Below are 16,896 nucleotides of genomic sequence, written 5' to 3' on the forward strand. Positions count from 1 at the left end.
TTTATTTATTTATAGTTTCTTATATAGCGTAGCAGATTTCGTTACGCTTTACAATAGTAGACAGTGATAAAACAAACTGGGTAACAACAGACAGACTTGGAGGTTAGAGAGCCCTGCTGCAAGCTTACAATCTATAGGGACATAGGGGGAAACACAAAGACAGGCACCAGTAATAGCATAGCAGTCCCACCAAGTTACAAGTCCAGAAGGGAAGATATACAGTATAATAAATAAGTGCCTCAGAGGGTTATGCATGTCAAACTTAGATATGATAGGCTTGACTGAAGAGGTGAATTTTCAGGGAACACTTGTAGATAGTCAACTAGCTAAATGGAAGCCTAGCTTCTCTAACAAGCAAACCTAGTTTAGCTGTGCTAACATAATTCCACAAGGGTTTTCAAGGGTTTTCTAATCATCCATTAGTCTTCTAACGCAATAAGCAAACACAATCTACAATTAGAACACTGGACTGATGGTTGCTGGAAATGGGCCTCTGTAGATATTTCTTTAAAAACTAGACAATTGCAACTATTATAGTCATTTATCACATTAACAATGTATAGAGTGTTTTTGTGATTAATTCAATGTTATCTTCATTGCTTTTCTTTCAAAAATAAGAAAATAGCTAAGTGACCCAAAACTACTGAACGGTGGTGTATATAACATGAAAAGAATGCAGATAATTAGCTAAAGGAAAGCAGAAAGGTCACATAGAAAGTTTAAAAAATAGGTCTGGAATGATATCGAACAGTGGTTCCCAAAATCTGTGCCATTGCACCCTGGGGTGACTTGGGACATCAGGTTGATAGTTCAGATCTTATAAAAAATATTCATTGTCAAATGTAATAGACAAAATCAGTGCTTGAGGCTGCCAATCATAAACCGTGTGGACAAACACAAGCAAATATGTTCCCTCACAACATAATTAAACCTAGGTAAAACCTATTAACACAATTTATTTAATTTAATATTTTTTTCTACATTGTCATGAAAAAAGTTCTGATACTGTAGGGTACCGTGATTCAAAAAATTTTGGGAACCACTGATATACAGTAGAACATTGTAGAGGCACAGGATGTATGAGCAAAAATTAGCACAAATTAAAAAAAAAAGCATGTGGAAAATATGATACAGGTAATACAGTAGAAAGTTGGTCACTGGTGAGTTACTTTGACACAGGTGTTTTATATTACATTATACCATGTTAATAGAGCTACAGTAGTCCTAGGCAATGACATGTTCAATACAAGCCCTTCAAAATTCTCACAGCTACCATAGAGAGTAAAGTTACCTTTCTCGTGACTTCAATTGCCAATTGTTGAAGTGACGGTGATGAGAAAAAATTGAGGCTGCTGTTACCACAAACTGGCTTTCTCAAACCAATATATGCAACTGCATTGCTAGCAAGAATTCTCTGGAGATCCTGTAAGACAATTTACAGTATTTAAATAATTTCACAGATCCATACATGTATATTTAACAATAGGAAATGCTTTTTCAGACTTCTGGATAGAATTGAATTCACATTTATCTAGAAAAATCAACACATCCACTCAACATTTACTTAAAAGCTTTGAGTGCAAAACTATTCCTAAGGTTAACTGCCGGAAAAGGGTATTAAAATAGGTTCTTGACATAAGGAACACATCAAACATAGTCATTGCTAATGCAGTCTGCTCTCCACTACAAAACCACATTGTCACTTATAAATTCATACTTAGGTCAAAAAGACCTAAGTAGAAAATAAGTTAGATAAAACATTGGAACTGTTTGACTATGCCAGCTTGTTTGTCCAACAATGATACAATTTTCAGAAAATCTCATAGTGTGACTAGGACAAAGAACATAACCACAGATGTACTGTAGCCATGCAGGGTTGTCATGTTATTCACTCTCTTTTGCCCTATAGGTGTCTAGTGTGCCATATTAGCAGGTAGCGGAGGTTTTTTTTCCCCTTGTCATTTTTAGCTTAAAATTTTAACATTCTTGTGTTAGTTGTGATTGTATTGTGATGCAATTTCACGAATGCATTTTTTAATGTTGCAGTGGCATTAAAAAAAAATATTTGATTGATTTGACATGGAAGCTGACACACAAATGCTGGCCCATAAATGCTGACACCCAGACATGCAGACAGACACTGAAACACAAATAGGAATATGGCCTCTGACACATAGACAGATGCTGACATGGTGACACACAGACCCTGAAAGATGTTGACACAGATGCCGACACCACCACAATGACAGATGCTGACAGACAGACGGATGGACATAGGGATGCCAATCCAGGGCCATTTTTTCAATCACAGTATTCAGGATTGAAAAATAATCAGGTACTTGTTTCCTAGCACGGCCACACCGATTTCCATCGGGGTGGTTGTGTCGGCCAAATCGCATGCGATGCGACCCACGCAATCGACGCAATTTTTTAATTGAATCAAATGTGAATAGGGTCCCTAGGACCCGATTTTACATTTGATTCAATGTAAAATATTCCCTACACCCCCAATTTGACACCCTCAACGCCACCCCACGATTGATGCCAACCCGAAGCGTGGCAAGCGCAGCGGCGGTGCGCGTCCTCCGACCTTTTCATTCCCCTACTATCCACGTCGGCGTGGAGTTGAGAATATAAAGTGTGGCGAGCGCAGCGAGCCACCGAGCCCGAAGCATGGCGAGCGCAGCGAGCCCCGCGAGGGGACGCGTATTACTTCACAGGTATACGCGTCCGCTCGCCACGTTTTGGGCTCGGTGGCTTGCTTTTTTGATTAATATTAAATATTTTATTCAAACAAATCAAGTTAAATGTATGAACTTTAATTGACGGGATCCTCAACGAACATTGAGAGGCACTTATTCTTCCACTGTTTTATAACTCCCAACATTTGAACACATAATTTGAAGACAAAATACAGGTATTGTACACGACACTGCTCCATTTAATTCCTCAATACAATGCCCCTGTCACATGCAGTCTTGTCGTCCCTAATATAGCATACAAGCAGGCAGGACATTTGTTTAGGCTAGCTCACTTCATAACTGTGAGATGATTGGCTACATGTTGTTATATCTTGCACACTTCGAAACCAGGGTCATCTGGCCAAGTAGGAGGTACAAATGAACAAAGTACTATGGCCTTAGTGAAATGAGAGCTGTGATTTGCAGGTGCTTATTATTTCCTATACAAGTGGAAATGTGTTTGAAATAAATACTGTAAACTCCACAAACAGGCACACATTTAGTGAAGTACAGTATCGGGATCATTGAGATATATTTCAAAATAATTAAAAATATACAAAATTGATAGTTATTTAAATATGAGAAAAATATATTAATAACTTACTATAATAAAGAAAATGGTCTTAAATGCATATTTTAATTATTTATTGGAGGACACTTTTCAAAGTGATACTACAGCAGAGGTGTTACTAGGGGAGTGTGAGGAGGACACTCCTTGGGAGTGACACCAAAAATACTGTCTCCTCTTTGGAGACTGGGATTTGAGTTCTGCATTCTGACATCGTTGTGCAATGTCTGGCTCCTGTCACTGAGAATAAGCCAGCAGTGCAGGGAGTCTCCAACAGCAGACTAAAACTCCTCGAATGCTGAGTCGTCCATATAGTAAGGCCACATGATAAAGTCACATCCCCTTTCCTTGAGGCCCCACCTCTTTTTAGCATGGGGGGGATATTTGGCACACCAGGTATCATTGAACCCAATAACACTACTGGCTTTGATATATTTCAGTGTATTATAATGCCGTTTGAATTTGGACAAGTTTTGAAATAGTTTTGCTTATTTACCTTTCCCCATTTGTAAGATCCGATGTTACCAAATGGATTCCCGCCCCATGAGCAGAACACAATTGTCCTATGGGGTCGCCATCCTGTCTTAACCTTTTGAAGTATGGAGCTTATAATTGACAGCATAACTGCAGCTCCACTGGCCCACTCCTGTGGGTTTCCCTTGTATCCATCACTGTGGGGGCTACCAAGCATGATATATCTGTCTGGAGAAATGCATTTTATGTAAGTAAAATATTAGTAAACAATTTTACACAATGTTTTCTTCATTGCATCACTCTAATAATATTGTTGGTAAATTCTTAAACGTTTGTAAAGTTGAAAAATGCTGCTCAATAACTTTCAAAATGTTTATTCAAATAATGTAACACATTTATCATAATTTACCCCATTTGTAAAATATTTTATATGGACATATTAACCAGTTCAATTGTATTATTATTCATTTGTTAGATCAAAGAAGATAAATTACTAAAGGGTTTCTTGATGTATTTTAAACCAGCATTCAGCCATCATTTTGTAATGTGTTAATAAACCGCGAAACATAACATTTACATGTGCAACAGTTCTAGGAAGTTAGTAAGTGGTCATAGAACTTATCAAGTTTTAGGGAGAGGCTTTCAAAATGTTTTAGTCCAACCAACTTTAGGATACATAAGGATAATGAAAACTTTTGTGCTAAATTCAAAAACCTCAGTTGGGGCAAACAATCAAAGTCTAAGATTGTGTTGGTCACAAGAAAAAGTCCTGCATGCAATTTGTTTTACAATAAGAGGAGCGCTGCAAATACAGTGCATCTCCTTATATCCGCTACAGTGTTGGCTGTATCTATATGTTACTGGGTGACAATCCCGGTTATTAAGAAATCTGCTATGTATCAACTATTACCCCCCTATCTTTTTATATCTATTAAATCTATCAATCAAGTTATCACAACCCAGAGGGGAGACGCAATGCAGGAATCCGTGCACGGTGGTACCAGGTTTGCCCAGCAGATTTGCCTTGGCGATTTGTTTAACGCCATGCTGTAACCAGTCCACACTGTTTTTACTTTGGTACAAGCAAAACTTATACCAACTTGTGGCTCTACTATTTGCTCCATTAAAAAAATTGTTTTAATGCACCATGAAGTGCATCTTCCCATGTGTTTGTATTTATCTTTCAATATAGATCTATCTATCTATCTATCTATCTATATATATATAGATATATATATAGTGTGTGTGTGTGTGTATATATATATATATATATATATATATATATAAAACAGTGTATGTATGTATATATGAAAAAAAAAAAAATATATATATATATATATATATGTATATATGGGGAGAGAGAGAGAGATTCATGGCAGTCTGGCAATCTCCCAGCTGGTGCAGCTACCCCAGTGCCTTCTGGATCAAATTTGTAGAGAGAAGCAGAAACAAGCAGCAGCACTGATTTTCCAACAAATGTTTATTACAAGTTGTCCAAAACCAACGTTTGGGGGCTGGCATGCGATGCGATGCGATCGACCCGATTTTTACATTGGACAGGGCCGAAACTAGGTGTTTCGGCCCCCGGGTCGGCAGTCATTTGGTCGCCCCCCCCCCCCCCCAAAAAAAAAATCACTGCCTTGAGGTCAGGTAGCGGGGGTCCGGGGACTGGAGAAGGTTAACTCTGGCTCCTAGCGCTGACGGGCGGTGGGCGGGAGACAGATTTTGAAAAGACTTGCCGGACGCTGATTGGCTAGTCTTTTCAAAATCATCAGCGCTTCCCACCGCCAGGCAAATAGCGAGCGGCTGTGTATGTGAAAGCCGCCAGGCAAATAGTGAGAGGCTGTGTTGGCTGAATTCAGCCAATCAGCGTCCGGCAAGTCTTTTCAAAACCTGCTTCCCGCCCACCGTCCGGCAGCGCTAGGAGCCGGAATTAACCCACCAGTCCCCGGGACCCCGCTAGGACCTGGCATTAACCCACCAGTCCCCGGACCCCCGATGCTCATCCCAGGGACCACGCTGCTGGGACACCACACTAGCGCCCCCACCCTCCAGCGCCCGGTGCACGTGACCCCCTAGCCCCCCCCTAGTTACGGCCCCGCATTGGATCCAATGTTAAATGGTCCCTGAGACCCGATTTTACATTGGGTTCAATGTTAAATGCCCCCAGACCCCATTTTTTATTGTATACCCACCCTGTTAATACCCCCACTATCCATGTGGGCATGGAGTTGACTTTATATAGTGTGGCGAGCGCAGCGAAACACTGAGCCCGAAGCGTGGCGAGCGCAGCGAGGGGACTCAGAATACATGTTAGGTAATCTGCGACCCCTTGCGGGGCTTGCTGCGCTCGCCACCCTTCGGGCTCGGTGGCTCTCTGCTCTCGCCACACTATATAAAATCAACTCTATGCCCACATGGATAGGTGGGGTATGAACAGGGTGGTTATACAATAACAAATGGGGTCTGGGGGGGCATTTAACATTGGACCCAATGTAAAATCAGGTCGATCGCATTGCATCGCATGCGATTTGGTCGCATGCGATGCGATCGACCCGATTTTATCGGGTCCATCGCATCTGATTGTATGCCTTAAGTTAAGGCATACAATCAAAAAATCGGGCGCCCAGATAATACACAAGTACCGGTGTGGCACCTTGACAAAGGGGCGTGCCAGTCCAGAATCGTCGGTTTTGGTCAACTTGTAATACACGTTTGTTGGAAAATCCCTTTGAGTGCCACTGCTTGTTTCTGCTTCTCTCTCTCTCTCTGTGAGTGTGTGTATATATATATATATATATATATATATATATATATATATATAAAATCAGTGTTTCAGCATCATGTAAATTTGCTGAGATACATTTTAAAATACAATTCAGCATTGCATGTTATGGACCAGTAAACCGAATTCACTAAATGGTAATTTTAGTATTATTCTAATAATACTAATGTCACCCTTTTTGAGAGGATAAAATGCTGAGTAAATACATTTCTGGTCCAGAAGCAGGCATCCTATCATCTAACTTAGAATTAGGAAGGAACAGTAACTAATGTGTTACATAATATACACTACAAGTGCAGGTTAATGAGTAAACCATTAACCCTTGTTTGACTTCCTAAAGAGCACTATGTAATTATTGCCTATTTATTTTAAAACTAATTCTGCTGTAGCTACTTGCAGGAACTTGGCAGGGGTCTTCACTTCAGGTAAATATTGATAGAATAATAACACAACTGCACATTCACAATAGCTTAATAGTAATAAAAAGGTGAATATTGATAGAATAATAACACAACTGCACATTCACAATAGCTTAATAGTAATAAAAAGGCTTGATTGAATTCTTTGTTTGTCTCCTTTTAATGTTATGTCTTTGCAATAACACTTCTGACATGTGTTTACTGTTATGTCTCTTCTCCAACATTTGGCATCTTAATTAATTACCCCATTACTTCAACAATTTTAAAGTGAAATTCTTCAAAATAACCCTCAAAACTATTATTTGAACATTTACGTCCTTGATTCCTTAAATTGCTATTCTTTTTTTTTAATCAGCTAATTACTACTTGCAACAAGATAAAACACACATGCATTTCACTCCATGCTTACTTGCCATTCTCAAACTATGAACTGAAATAGATAACATGTTAAAAAAAACATGTATCTTAGATAAACTGTCCTTTCATGAAAATCATTTATTGGTATTAGGGGGCCTCGGGCCTGATTCTGGTTGACTCAGCAAGCTTCAAAGATCGCAGTTTACAGAGTCCCAGAGTGCACACCATGCCAAAAAAATGCCCCTCCTCACCACTGTATACCCTTGTATGCGCTTGCAGAAGGATAAATCATTTGATGGCTGGCAACCATTAAATGATTTCTACTGGACTCGCAAATATAAGTCAGTGGAGACTGACTTATATTTGCAGGCCCTGGGACGAAGACAGGGCGGGTGGCAGACATCATGTGACATCAGCTACCTGCAGCGGCACACTTCATCCCACCTGCATTTGCATTGGAGAGCCTTCTAATTTCATGGATACTCCGATGAAGCACTGGGCGTTCCAATGTCCCAGTGCCACCATGGCCCCTGTCCCACCTCCCCTCAAACAGCACAGTGACAGTGCAGTAGGATTGGAGACAGCTGAAAACAGCAAGTACTATACTGTATAAACTGTTTTCTCTCTCATGTTTTCTTTTGCGTTTTTTTCCTTCTCTTCCACTTATTGTACAGTATTCCAATTGTAATTGTATTGTGCTGTTTTATTGCATTGAGTTGCATTGTACTGTATTGGGTATTGTATTGGTTGTCTTAGGGTTTTCTTCTGTGGGGTCTGTATAGCTATATCATCACTGCTACAAGCAGTACACTTTTTGTCACTTTCCTTCCTTCCCCCTCTCTTTACTATTTATTATTTTTTTATTTATTTTCTGAAATCGTTATTGGTTACCATATAGATTCACTCCAGTAGCATAGCTCCCAGATTTTTTCATCGGGTCGGAAAAATCGGGCCGATCGCATCGCATGCGACCAAATCGCATGCGATGCAATTGACCCAATCTTTACATTGGATCCAATGTTAAATGGTTCCTGAGACCCGATTTTACATTGGGTCCAATGTTAAATGCCCCCAGACCCCATTTTTTATTGTATACCCACCCTGTTCATACCCCCACTATCCATGTGGGCATGGAGTTGATTTTATATAGTGTGGCGAGTGCAGCGAGCCACTGAGCCCGAAGCGTGGCGAGCACAGTGAGGGGACGCAGAATACATGTTAAGTAATCTGTTAGGTCAGGCCGCTGGCACTTCCTCCTGGCCCATGTAGCTGTAGTACTCTCCCTAAAATAATCATGAGTGGGGTTGGCAATCTCACTCAGTGCGTATCTTGCCAGATGTTTAAGCACTTGGATCAAAAGATCCAGGGAGTGGTTGTGAACAGTGCAGTTTCAAGTATGATACCAGTACTAAGTGGAGTGCCACATATTGGGATGGGATTACTCAGCAAATTGTGCATCTTTGCTGATGACACAAAACTGAGTAGAGTTACTAATTCAAGTGAGGATGTCTCCGTACTTCAGAACGATCTTAACAAACTAGATGAGTGGGCAAAAAATTGGAAGATGTGGTTCAATATAGATAAATGCAAGTGTATGCACCTTGGGAGACATAACCAGTGTGCTAGGTATAACTCAATTACATTGAGTAATGAAAAGGATCTAGGAGTCCAAATACATAACAAACTGGGGTGTAGTGCTCAATGTCACATAGCAACAAACAAGGTTAACAGAATTCTAGCATGTATAAAAAGGGTCATGGAAACTAGGGACTCAAAAGTAATTATGCCACTGTACAAAGCATTGGTTAGACCTCACCTTGAATCTGGAGTACAATTCTGGGCCCCACACTATAAAAAGGACATCATAGAACTGGAAAAAAACCAAAGAAGAGCAACAAATCTAATTAAGTGAATTGAGAATTTAAACTAGGAGGATAGACTGAGCAAATTGGAACTGTTTACACTAGAGAAGAGACGTTTAAGGGGGGAAATACTCAACATGTACAAATATATCAAGGGCCAATAAAAGGAACCATCAAACACCATTCTTACTGCAAGGAAGGGGTCTAGGACACAGGGGAATGAGTTTGAATTAGAAGAAAGAAGTTTTCGTTCCCTTAGAAGGAAAATTTTCTTTACGGTCAGGGCAGTCAAACTATGGAACTCCCTTTCTGGGGAGGTGGTGTCAGCAGACACATTAAATACATTTAAAATAAGGTTGGACAAACATTTATTGGTTAAAAACATCCAAGGGTACAAATAAGAATCATAACTTGTCTTTAAAAATAGCAGAATATATTATATAACAAGGGAAAAGCTATTATAACCTAGGTTGAACTCGATGGACGGCCTTATCTACTATGTAACTATGTAAATCGCAGAGGCCGTCCGCAGTCAAGGTTTGGACATGCACACAAATGAGAATGTGCAAACCCTGACCATTGGACCATCGGCCCTAATTCAGACCGATTCGCAGGGGAAATTTATTTCTTAAAATGGACAAAACCATGTGCACTGCAGGTGGGGCAGATATAACATGTGCAGAGAGAGTTAGGTAATTTTATTTCTGTGCAGGGTAAATACTGGCTACTTTTTTTGCACTTCATTTTAGATTTAAACTTCAACACAACCCACCCATATTTAACTCTCTCTGCACATGTTACATCTGCCCCACCTGCAGTGCACATGGTTTTGCCCATTTTGAGAACAAATTTGTACTGCGATCAGATCTGTTAAATGTGATCACCACTTGCTTCCTTATGTCACTGTAGTGGCATCTTAAACATACACATCTTTTTCATTTGTTCACCATACCTTCCAACATGACCCTTTCCAGAAGGGACACAATGCTCTGTTTCTGGACTTCCCTCTTAATTCATGATTGCCATCACCTGTGGTGAAACACCTTTCTTACCCAGTAACCTGTTTAAAACAGGTGATAGCAATCATACATTCAGAGGGAAGTCCAGAAACAGAGCATTGTGTCCCTCCTGGAGAGGGTCATGTTGGGCGGTATGGTTCACTGACCAAACACTTCCTCTCTCCTCTTGCCAAGGTAATTGGATGAGCAATGGTTGACAGTCATTGCATGTACAATGGAAGGCAGATGCTGGTATGCATAATTATAGTTCTTTTTTTATTGCTATAATTTTATTTAAGCATTGTGTAGTGTTAAGGCAATTTGATTGCAATTACTAAAGCTTAATTGATAACTGCATGTGTTACCAGCACAAGTTTATATTCTGTACAATACATAAAACAGTCCAGTTAATTAATCTCACCTCCTCAGCAAACAGTAGTTTTGTGTACCAAAGAATATAAATACATGTGATGCCCATGGGTGAGACAAGCATCAACATTATTTTCTTTAGAGAGTCAATATATAGGCAACCATTAAAAACTAATAACCATGTGTGTTATATATGAAGGAGTCAAAAAGAAAGCAACATACACCGATCAGCTGTAATATTAAAACCACTCACAGGTGAAGTGAATAACATTGATTATCTCATTAAAATTGCACTTGTCTAGGATTGAGATATTGGCCCTTATTCAGATCTGATCGCAGTACAAATTTGTTATCAAAATGGGCAAAACCATGTGCACTGCAGATGGGGCAGATGCAACATGTACAGAGAGAGAGTTAAACTTGGGTGGGGTGTGTTAAAACTGAAATCTAAATTGCAGTGTAAAAATAATGCAGTCAGTATTTACCCTGCACAGAAACAAATGGGATGCAGTTAAAATCCCGGCGGTCGGGATCCCGGCGTTCAGAATCCCGACGCCGGAATCCCGACCACCGAAATCCCGACCACCGAAATCCCGACACTTTCTCCCTCCGTGGGTGTCCACGACACCCCTGGAATGAGAATAAATTAGCGTGCCGAGCGTAGCGAGGCACCGTCCCCCCCTTGTCAGGATTTCGGCGGTCGGGATTCCGGCATCGGGATTTTGAACGCCGGGATCCCGACCGCCGGGATTTCATACTGAATCCAAAAAAATAGCTCACACAGATCTAACTTTCTCTATACATGTTGCAAATGCCCCACCTGCAGTTCACATGGTTTTGCCCATTTTGATAACACATTTGTACTGCAAACAGATCTGAATAAGGGCCATTGTATATTAGACAGCAAGCAACCAGTCAGTTTTTGAAGTTGATGTGTTGTAAGCAGGAAAAATGGGCAATGGTAATGATCTAAGTGACTTTTACAAGGGCTGACTTTTGATGGCTGGAGGGCTGGAGTCAGAGCATCTCAAATTAAGCAACTCTTGTTTGGAGTTCCCAGTAGGCAGTACCTACAAAAGTGGCCAAATTAGTGTTCATGGGCACTCAGATCTCATTGATGCATTTGGAAAGTCTAGCCCATCTGGTGAAATACCACACAAGTACTACTGAAGTAGTTGCTGTAAAAGTTAATGCTGACTATGACAAAAAAAACTGGTCAGAATGATCATGCTGACAACTGTCCACTAGTAAAAGTGCTTTTTAAGGGAATGTAAGGAAAATCAGTACTTGATTATGGAAAAATAGAAGAACGTGGCCTTGTCTGATGAATCCTGTTTTCTTTTACATCATGTGGACTATCTATTGTGTGTGTGTGTGTGTGTGTGTGTGTGTGTGTGTGTGTGTGCACAATTTGCTAGAATAGAGAAGAGATGGCACCAGGTTGTCTTATGGTAAGATTGTAAGCCAGGTAGTCAATGTGATGCTCTGGGCAATATTCTACTGGGATACCTTTGTTCCTTGCATTCATATGGTTGTTACTTTGACAAATATCACCTACCTAAACTTTCTCAAACCAGACTTGCTTCACATTTATTTTCTAGTTTTCCTGTGTCTCTAGGCTTGTTTGTATCCATGCTGCTGCTGCAGCAGCTTTGCATTCAAGGCTTATTAAAAAACATACAGGGATTACTGACACTCTAATTCTAGCACAGGTCACATGATCCAGGTATATCCCTGTAGTTCCACTATCTGAATCTGGCCTAATTGCGGCTGCGACCTGTAGCCAACCAGCTACCTTGAAGTATATAGGTCAGGCCACTGGCACTTCCTCCTGGCCTTGAACAACTAGTCTAAACCCTGAGTGACTCCCCAGAAGTCAGCCTTCCAGTTATCACCAGCAGATATCACTACTGTTCCTCAAGCCACCCACCTGGTCATCAACACCCCAGTCGAGGTGCCAACTGTCAAGTCAATGCAGTCCACATTTCCCAGGCCAATAGTGTCCACAGCTCCCAGGCCAACACAGGTGTCGACTCCCAAGTCAACGCAGTCCACGGCTCCCAGGCCGATACCATCTTTGCTCCCAAGCCGACACATTCCCCAGTTCCCAGACCAACTCCATCATTGACTACCAGGTCGACAGTCATTGACTCCCCTGCGAGTGTCCCTGGTAAACACCATCTGTCGGTTTAGACTCCACATTGAGTTATACTCACGCCTCTGATCAGAGTCACATCAACTCCTCACTTAGCTGTGTTCACAGTGCCCCATGTTATTGAAACTGCCAATAACTCAAGTCCCCAGTGTTCCAGCACCCAAACTGACTCTACCACCGGCTCCCAGGCCACACCCCCAGTTTCCAGTCTGACAATGATACACAGGACTGCCTATCACTAGTATCACCCACTGGCTATACTCAATCTCAGTGAGTGAAGACTCTTATTTACACATTCGGGATAAATGGACCAGGACAGAGGATATAATGCCCTGCCATTCTACAATAATTGTTCAAGAATGGTTTGAGAAATATAACAAAGTGTTTGAGACTTGGCATCCAAATTTTCCAGATTCGGATTTAGAATCTAGGGTATATGATGGAAAAAGAGTATGAGCCATGGAAGCCCAATCTTACAATTTACAGAACTTAAGGTATCTGTTGCGAATAATGGGGGTTATTCTAATCCACTCTTTCTGACAAAATCCTTCTTAGATGGACAAAACCATGTGCACTGCAGGGGGGCCAGATGTAACATGTGCAGAGAGAATTAGATTTGGGTGAGTTATTTTGTTTCTGTGCAGGGTAAATACGGACTGCTTTATTTTTACACTGCAATATAGATCTCACTTTGAAGTAAAACCCCACCCAAATCTAATTATCTCTGCACAAGTAACATCTGCCCCCCTGCAGTGCACATGGTTTTGCCCATCTAAGAAGGATTTTGTCAGAAAGAGTGGATAAGAATAAGGCCCAATGTCTTGTAACCAGATACCACAGTACAGGACAGAACACTTTAGAGTTCTTGTGGAGATCATTTCTCAACTGGTGAGAAGTGTATTTATATAAGTACAAGGGGGGGGGGGGTCTACACAATAATTGGTAAGTTGGTTTTAATGTTATAACTGATTGGTATATGAATTACAATTCAGTTATTTTATTTTATGGTTTATGACCTGAAACGGCTTTCAATAAACATTTATGGAAAACATTAGATGCATTTATGCATTCATACATACTGTAACTGCCCGTTAAGTGACTTGCTTTTTTGCAAGTTATCATTGGATGAATGGTTATCCGTGTTACAAAAGTGAAATGCACAGCACTGTAAAGCTAAGTGCACTATGTACATGTTGCTTTGTTTTATATAGAAAATACCATACCCTAAGTATTTTATGCTTGTTTTTACTTTATGCTTTTTGCTTTTTGTTTACTTTACATGAACTGCTGTCTTTTCATATATAATCAGAATGTGTTTACTTATAAAGGTTAATGGAATACATGTGGCCTTATGACAGCACCAGTAATGGAATTCCATTAATGTTCAGTTAACCAGATAGGCATGCTTATATATCTAAAGTACATTTTTTCAATTGTTCAGCTTGGAGAAATATGAAAAAAAGCTTACCTGGAAGAAGTGATCCTCTAAGGAAACCAATTGCGTTTGATATGCTTTTGTTCATTTGAATGGACTGGATATTTAGTTTGAGCATTATAAGATCTTTAGAATAAAAAACAAAAGTCAATTATAAATTGTTATTCCATCAAAAAACTGTACTATATTTGTAAAATATGTAAATACACAAAGAAAGAAATGTCCCGTTTATTTAGACATACCATACTATCCCTTTAAAAAGGCACACAAATGCATTACACCTACAGTAATAGTTGGGTATGGGGGTTCAAACAGAGATACAGTATGCAATTTGCCAGTAACTAATGAAGGGGATCAATCAAATTAATTACGGTACTCAAATTTTTACTATTATTATCATTTTATAGGGTACCACAAGGGCTCTGTAGCACTGCATCTGGAAAACACTACCGACACTAATGCTGCCCATGCACTTGTGAGATATTGCATGCAATCATTCGATTTCAACCACATCTGGCCAATAAATTGAATAATTGTATGCATTTTTATGGGACCATTCGATGCCATGCATGGGCACACCGTCTATTGTTGCATCAATAGATCTTATGTGCTGCACATAATATCTATCAAATTATAGGAGCAATCACGTGTGTTTTTTACCACATGCGATCACTCAAATGCAATCTGCATGTGGGGGGCAGAGGGCCTCTGATGGCTGCCCAATGTTTTCAATAATTCTGCCACTATCGCTGACCCCCCCGCCGCCCACTAGCTCTGCTTCTAGTGCTACACTACAATGTCACCCTCTGCCTGCCCTCTTCCAGCTCCCGATCGACATAGAGTGCTGGAAGGGCGTACTTTTTGTACCGCAAGATGCGATCGGATTCGATGGACATCGCACTTCGATGTTGCATCAAATCCGATCGCATAAGTGTATGGGTAGCATAAGTTACAGAATGAAATAAACAAGTTGACAGTTTCACATAGAGCGAATACATAATTACAGTGTGAAGTTAGCATAATTATGTGAAAAAGATAAATAGGAGTATACCGGAGAGTAGATGGGGTAGAAATCTAGAGTTAAAAAAACTGCTTTAAGGGCATGTTTATAGAATAGGCTAGGTGTAAACCTAATGGACCAAAGGAGAGCCTTCCAGAGAATGAGAGCATTCCATGCAAATATCATTAATGCAAGAGTGAAAAGTGGTTATCAGGAAGGTGGTGAAGTGACTGTCATTACCAGTGTGGAGAAGGAATGAGTATGTAAGTAAATGAGGCTGGAGATGTGATGTAGAGTATGTATAATTTGGTGCAAAGACAAAACTCACCTAGAAGTTGGTCCCTATGTTCATAAAAAGGTTTCTTTATTGTGGATTCCAAATGAGGACAGCTCACATCCAGGTACAAATACATATAGATTTATTCTAAAAAAAATTATAAAAGCTGGGCACAACGCTTGATGATTAACCCTCAGTCTCCTCATTCGGAGTGATGAGATTTAAGGCTGATCCAGCCTCAAGATGTCAACAGAAAGATGAAGGTCCCACATTTGCAAGTTCAAGCAAAAAGCACCAACATATCAAACATATAGGTCCTTATTCTAGTTCACTCTTTCTGACAATTTCCTTCTTAGATGGACAAAACCATGTGCACTGCAGGGGGGCAGATGTAAAATGTGCAGAGAGAATTTGATTTGGGTGAGATATTTTGTTTCTGTGCAGGGTAAATACTGGCTGCTTTATTTTTACACTGCAATATATAGATTGGGCAGGTCCCATCTTGGCAGGGGATGGTGATGGCGACGCCAGCCGCCATCCCCCGCCAGCGCCATCCGCATAGCAAGAAGGGGACGAGCGCACACGAGAGGCCGCGTGTCCCCTTCTGACGGCGCTTACAGACGCTCCCCCGGGTCACCGCCGGCTTGTCGGTGGTAACCCGGGGTCCCCGCCGCCTGCCCGCACCCTCCTAACCCTGTCCATCTCCCTGAGACGGACAGGGTTCCCATCGCACCGCCGACAGAGATTGAGACTCGCGTGCACGTGAGACGCACGCGCGTCTCAGTCAGATGGTGAGGCAGGCTGCTGGCGGATCGCCAGCGCTGACGTTCTGGCGATTCGCCAGCAAGGAAGAGGCCTCCCCCATCTGTAGATCTCATTTTAAACCCAAATCTAACTCTCTCTGCACATATTACATCTGCCCCCCCTGCAGTGCACATGGTTTTGTCCATCTAAGAAGGAATTTGTCAGAAAGAGTGAACTAGAATAACCCCCATAGTTCTTCCTCAGGGATCACCCTTAAATCTCATAATTCCAGGTGAGTAGACTGAGGGTTGATCATCGAGTGTTGTGCATAGCCTTTATGAAGTTTTAAGAATAAATATATCTGTACTTGTACCTTGTCTTTGTGGGTTCTAAAGCTTCTAGTATATAAAGATACCTTTATGTCTTCAAGTGAGACTAGGTACGTCTCACATGGTTTTCACCTTAGAAGATTAAGAAATTTATTTTGCCTAAAATAAGAATCTTTTTTTGTCCCTCTATGTTTGGAGATCAGGAATACCACCTCTTCTGGAAAGGACATTTGGGCCTATCCTGGGAACAGCGCAGAGGAGACTCATTTTTTTGTGTCTAGAAATACATCCTTATTCAGCTCATTCTGGTGGCCACAATGTTCTTTGTGTGCATACATGACTCAGAAGTGCTAAAATTGACTGGTACAGAAGTAGCGGTGATA

At 40.8% G+C, this 16,896-nt stretch overlaps 1 protein-coding gene across 1 annotated transcript in view; it reads right to left on the bottom strand.

The window, feature by feature from the left end:
- NAALADL2 (N-acetylated alpha-linked acidic dipeptidase like 2) overlaps window positions 1-16,896 on the bottom strand; it is a 570,750-nt gene that overhangs the window by 163,598 nt on the left and 390,256 nt on the right. Inside the window, exons 7-9 of the mRNA XM_083177727.1 lie at window positions 14,197-14,289; window positions 3,806-4,011; window positions 1,292-1,423 (exon numbers count right to left, since the gene is read on the bottom strand). Of these exons, the coding sequence (XP_083033853.1) occupies window positions 1,292-1,423; window positions 3,806-4,011; window positions 14,197-14,289 (431 nt within the window). The remainder of the gene's footprint in view (window positions 1-1,291; window positions 1,424-3,805; window positions 4,012-14,196; window positions 14,290-16,896) is intronic.

Source organism: Crinia signifera, chromosome 3, assembly GCF_055691185.1.
Source record: "Crinia signifera chromosome 3, ASM5569118v1, whole genome shotgun sequence".
Lineage (NCBI taxonomy): Eukaryota > Metazoa > Chordata > Amphibia > Anura > Myobatrachidae > Crinia > Crinia signifera.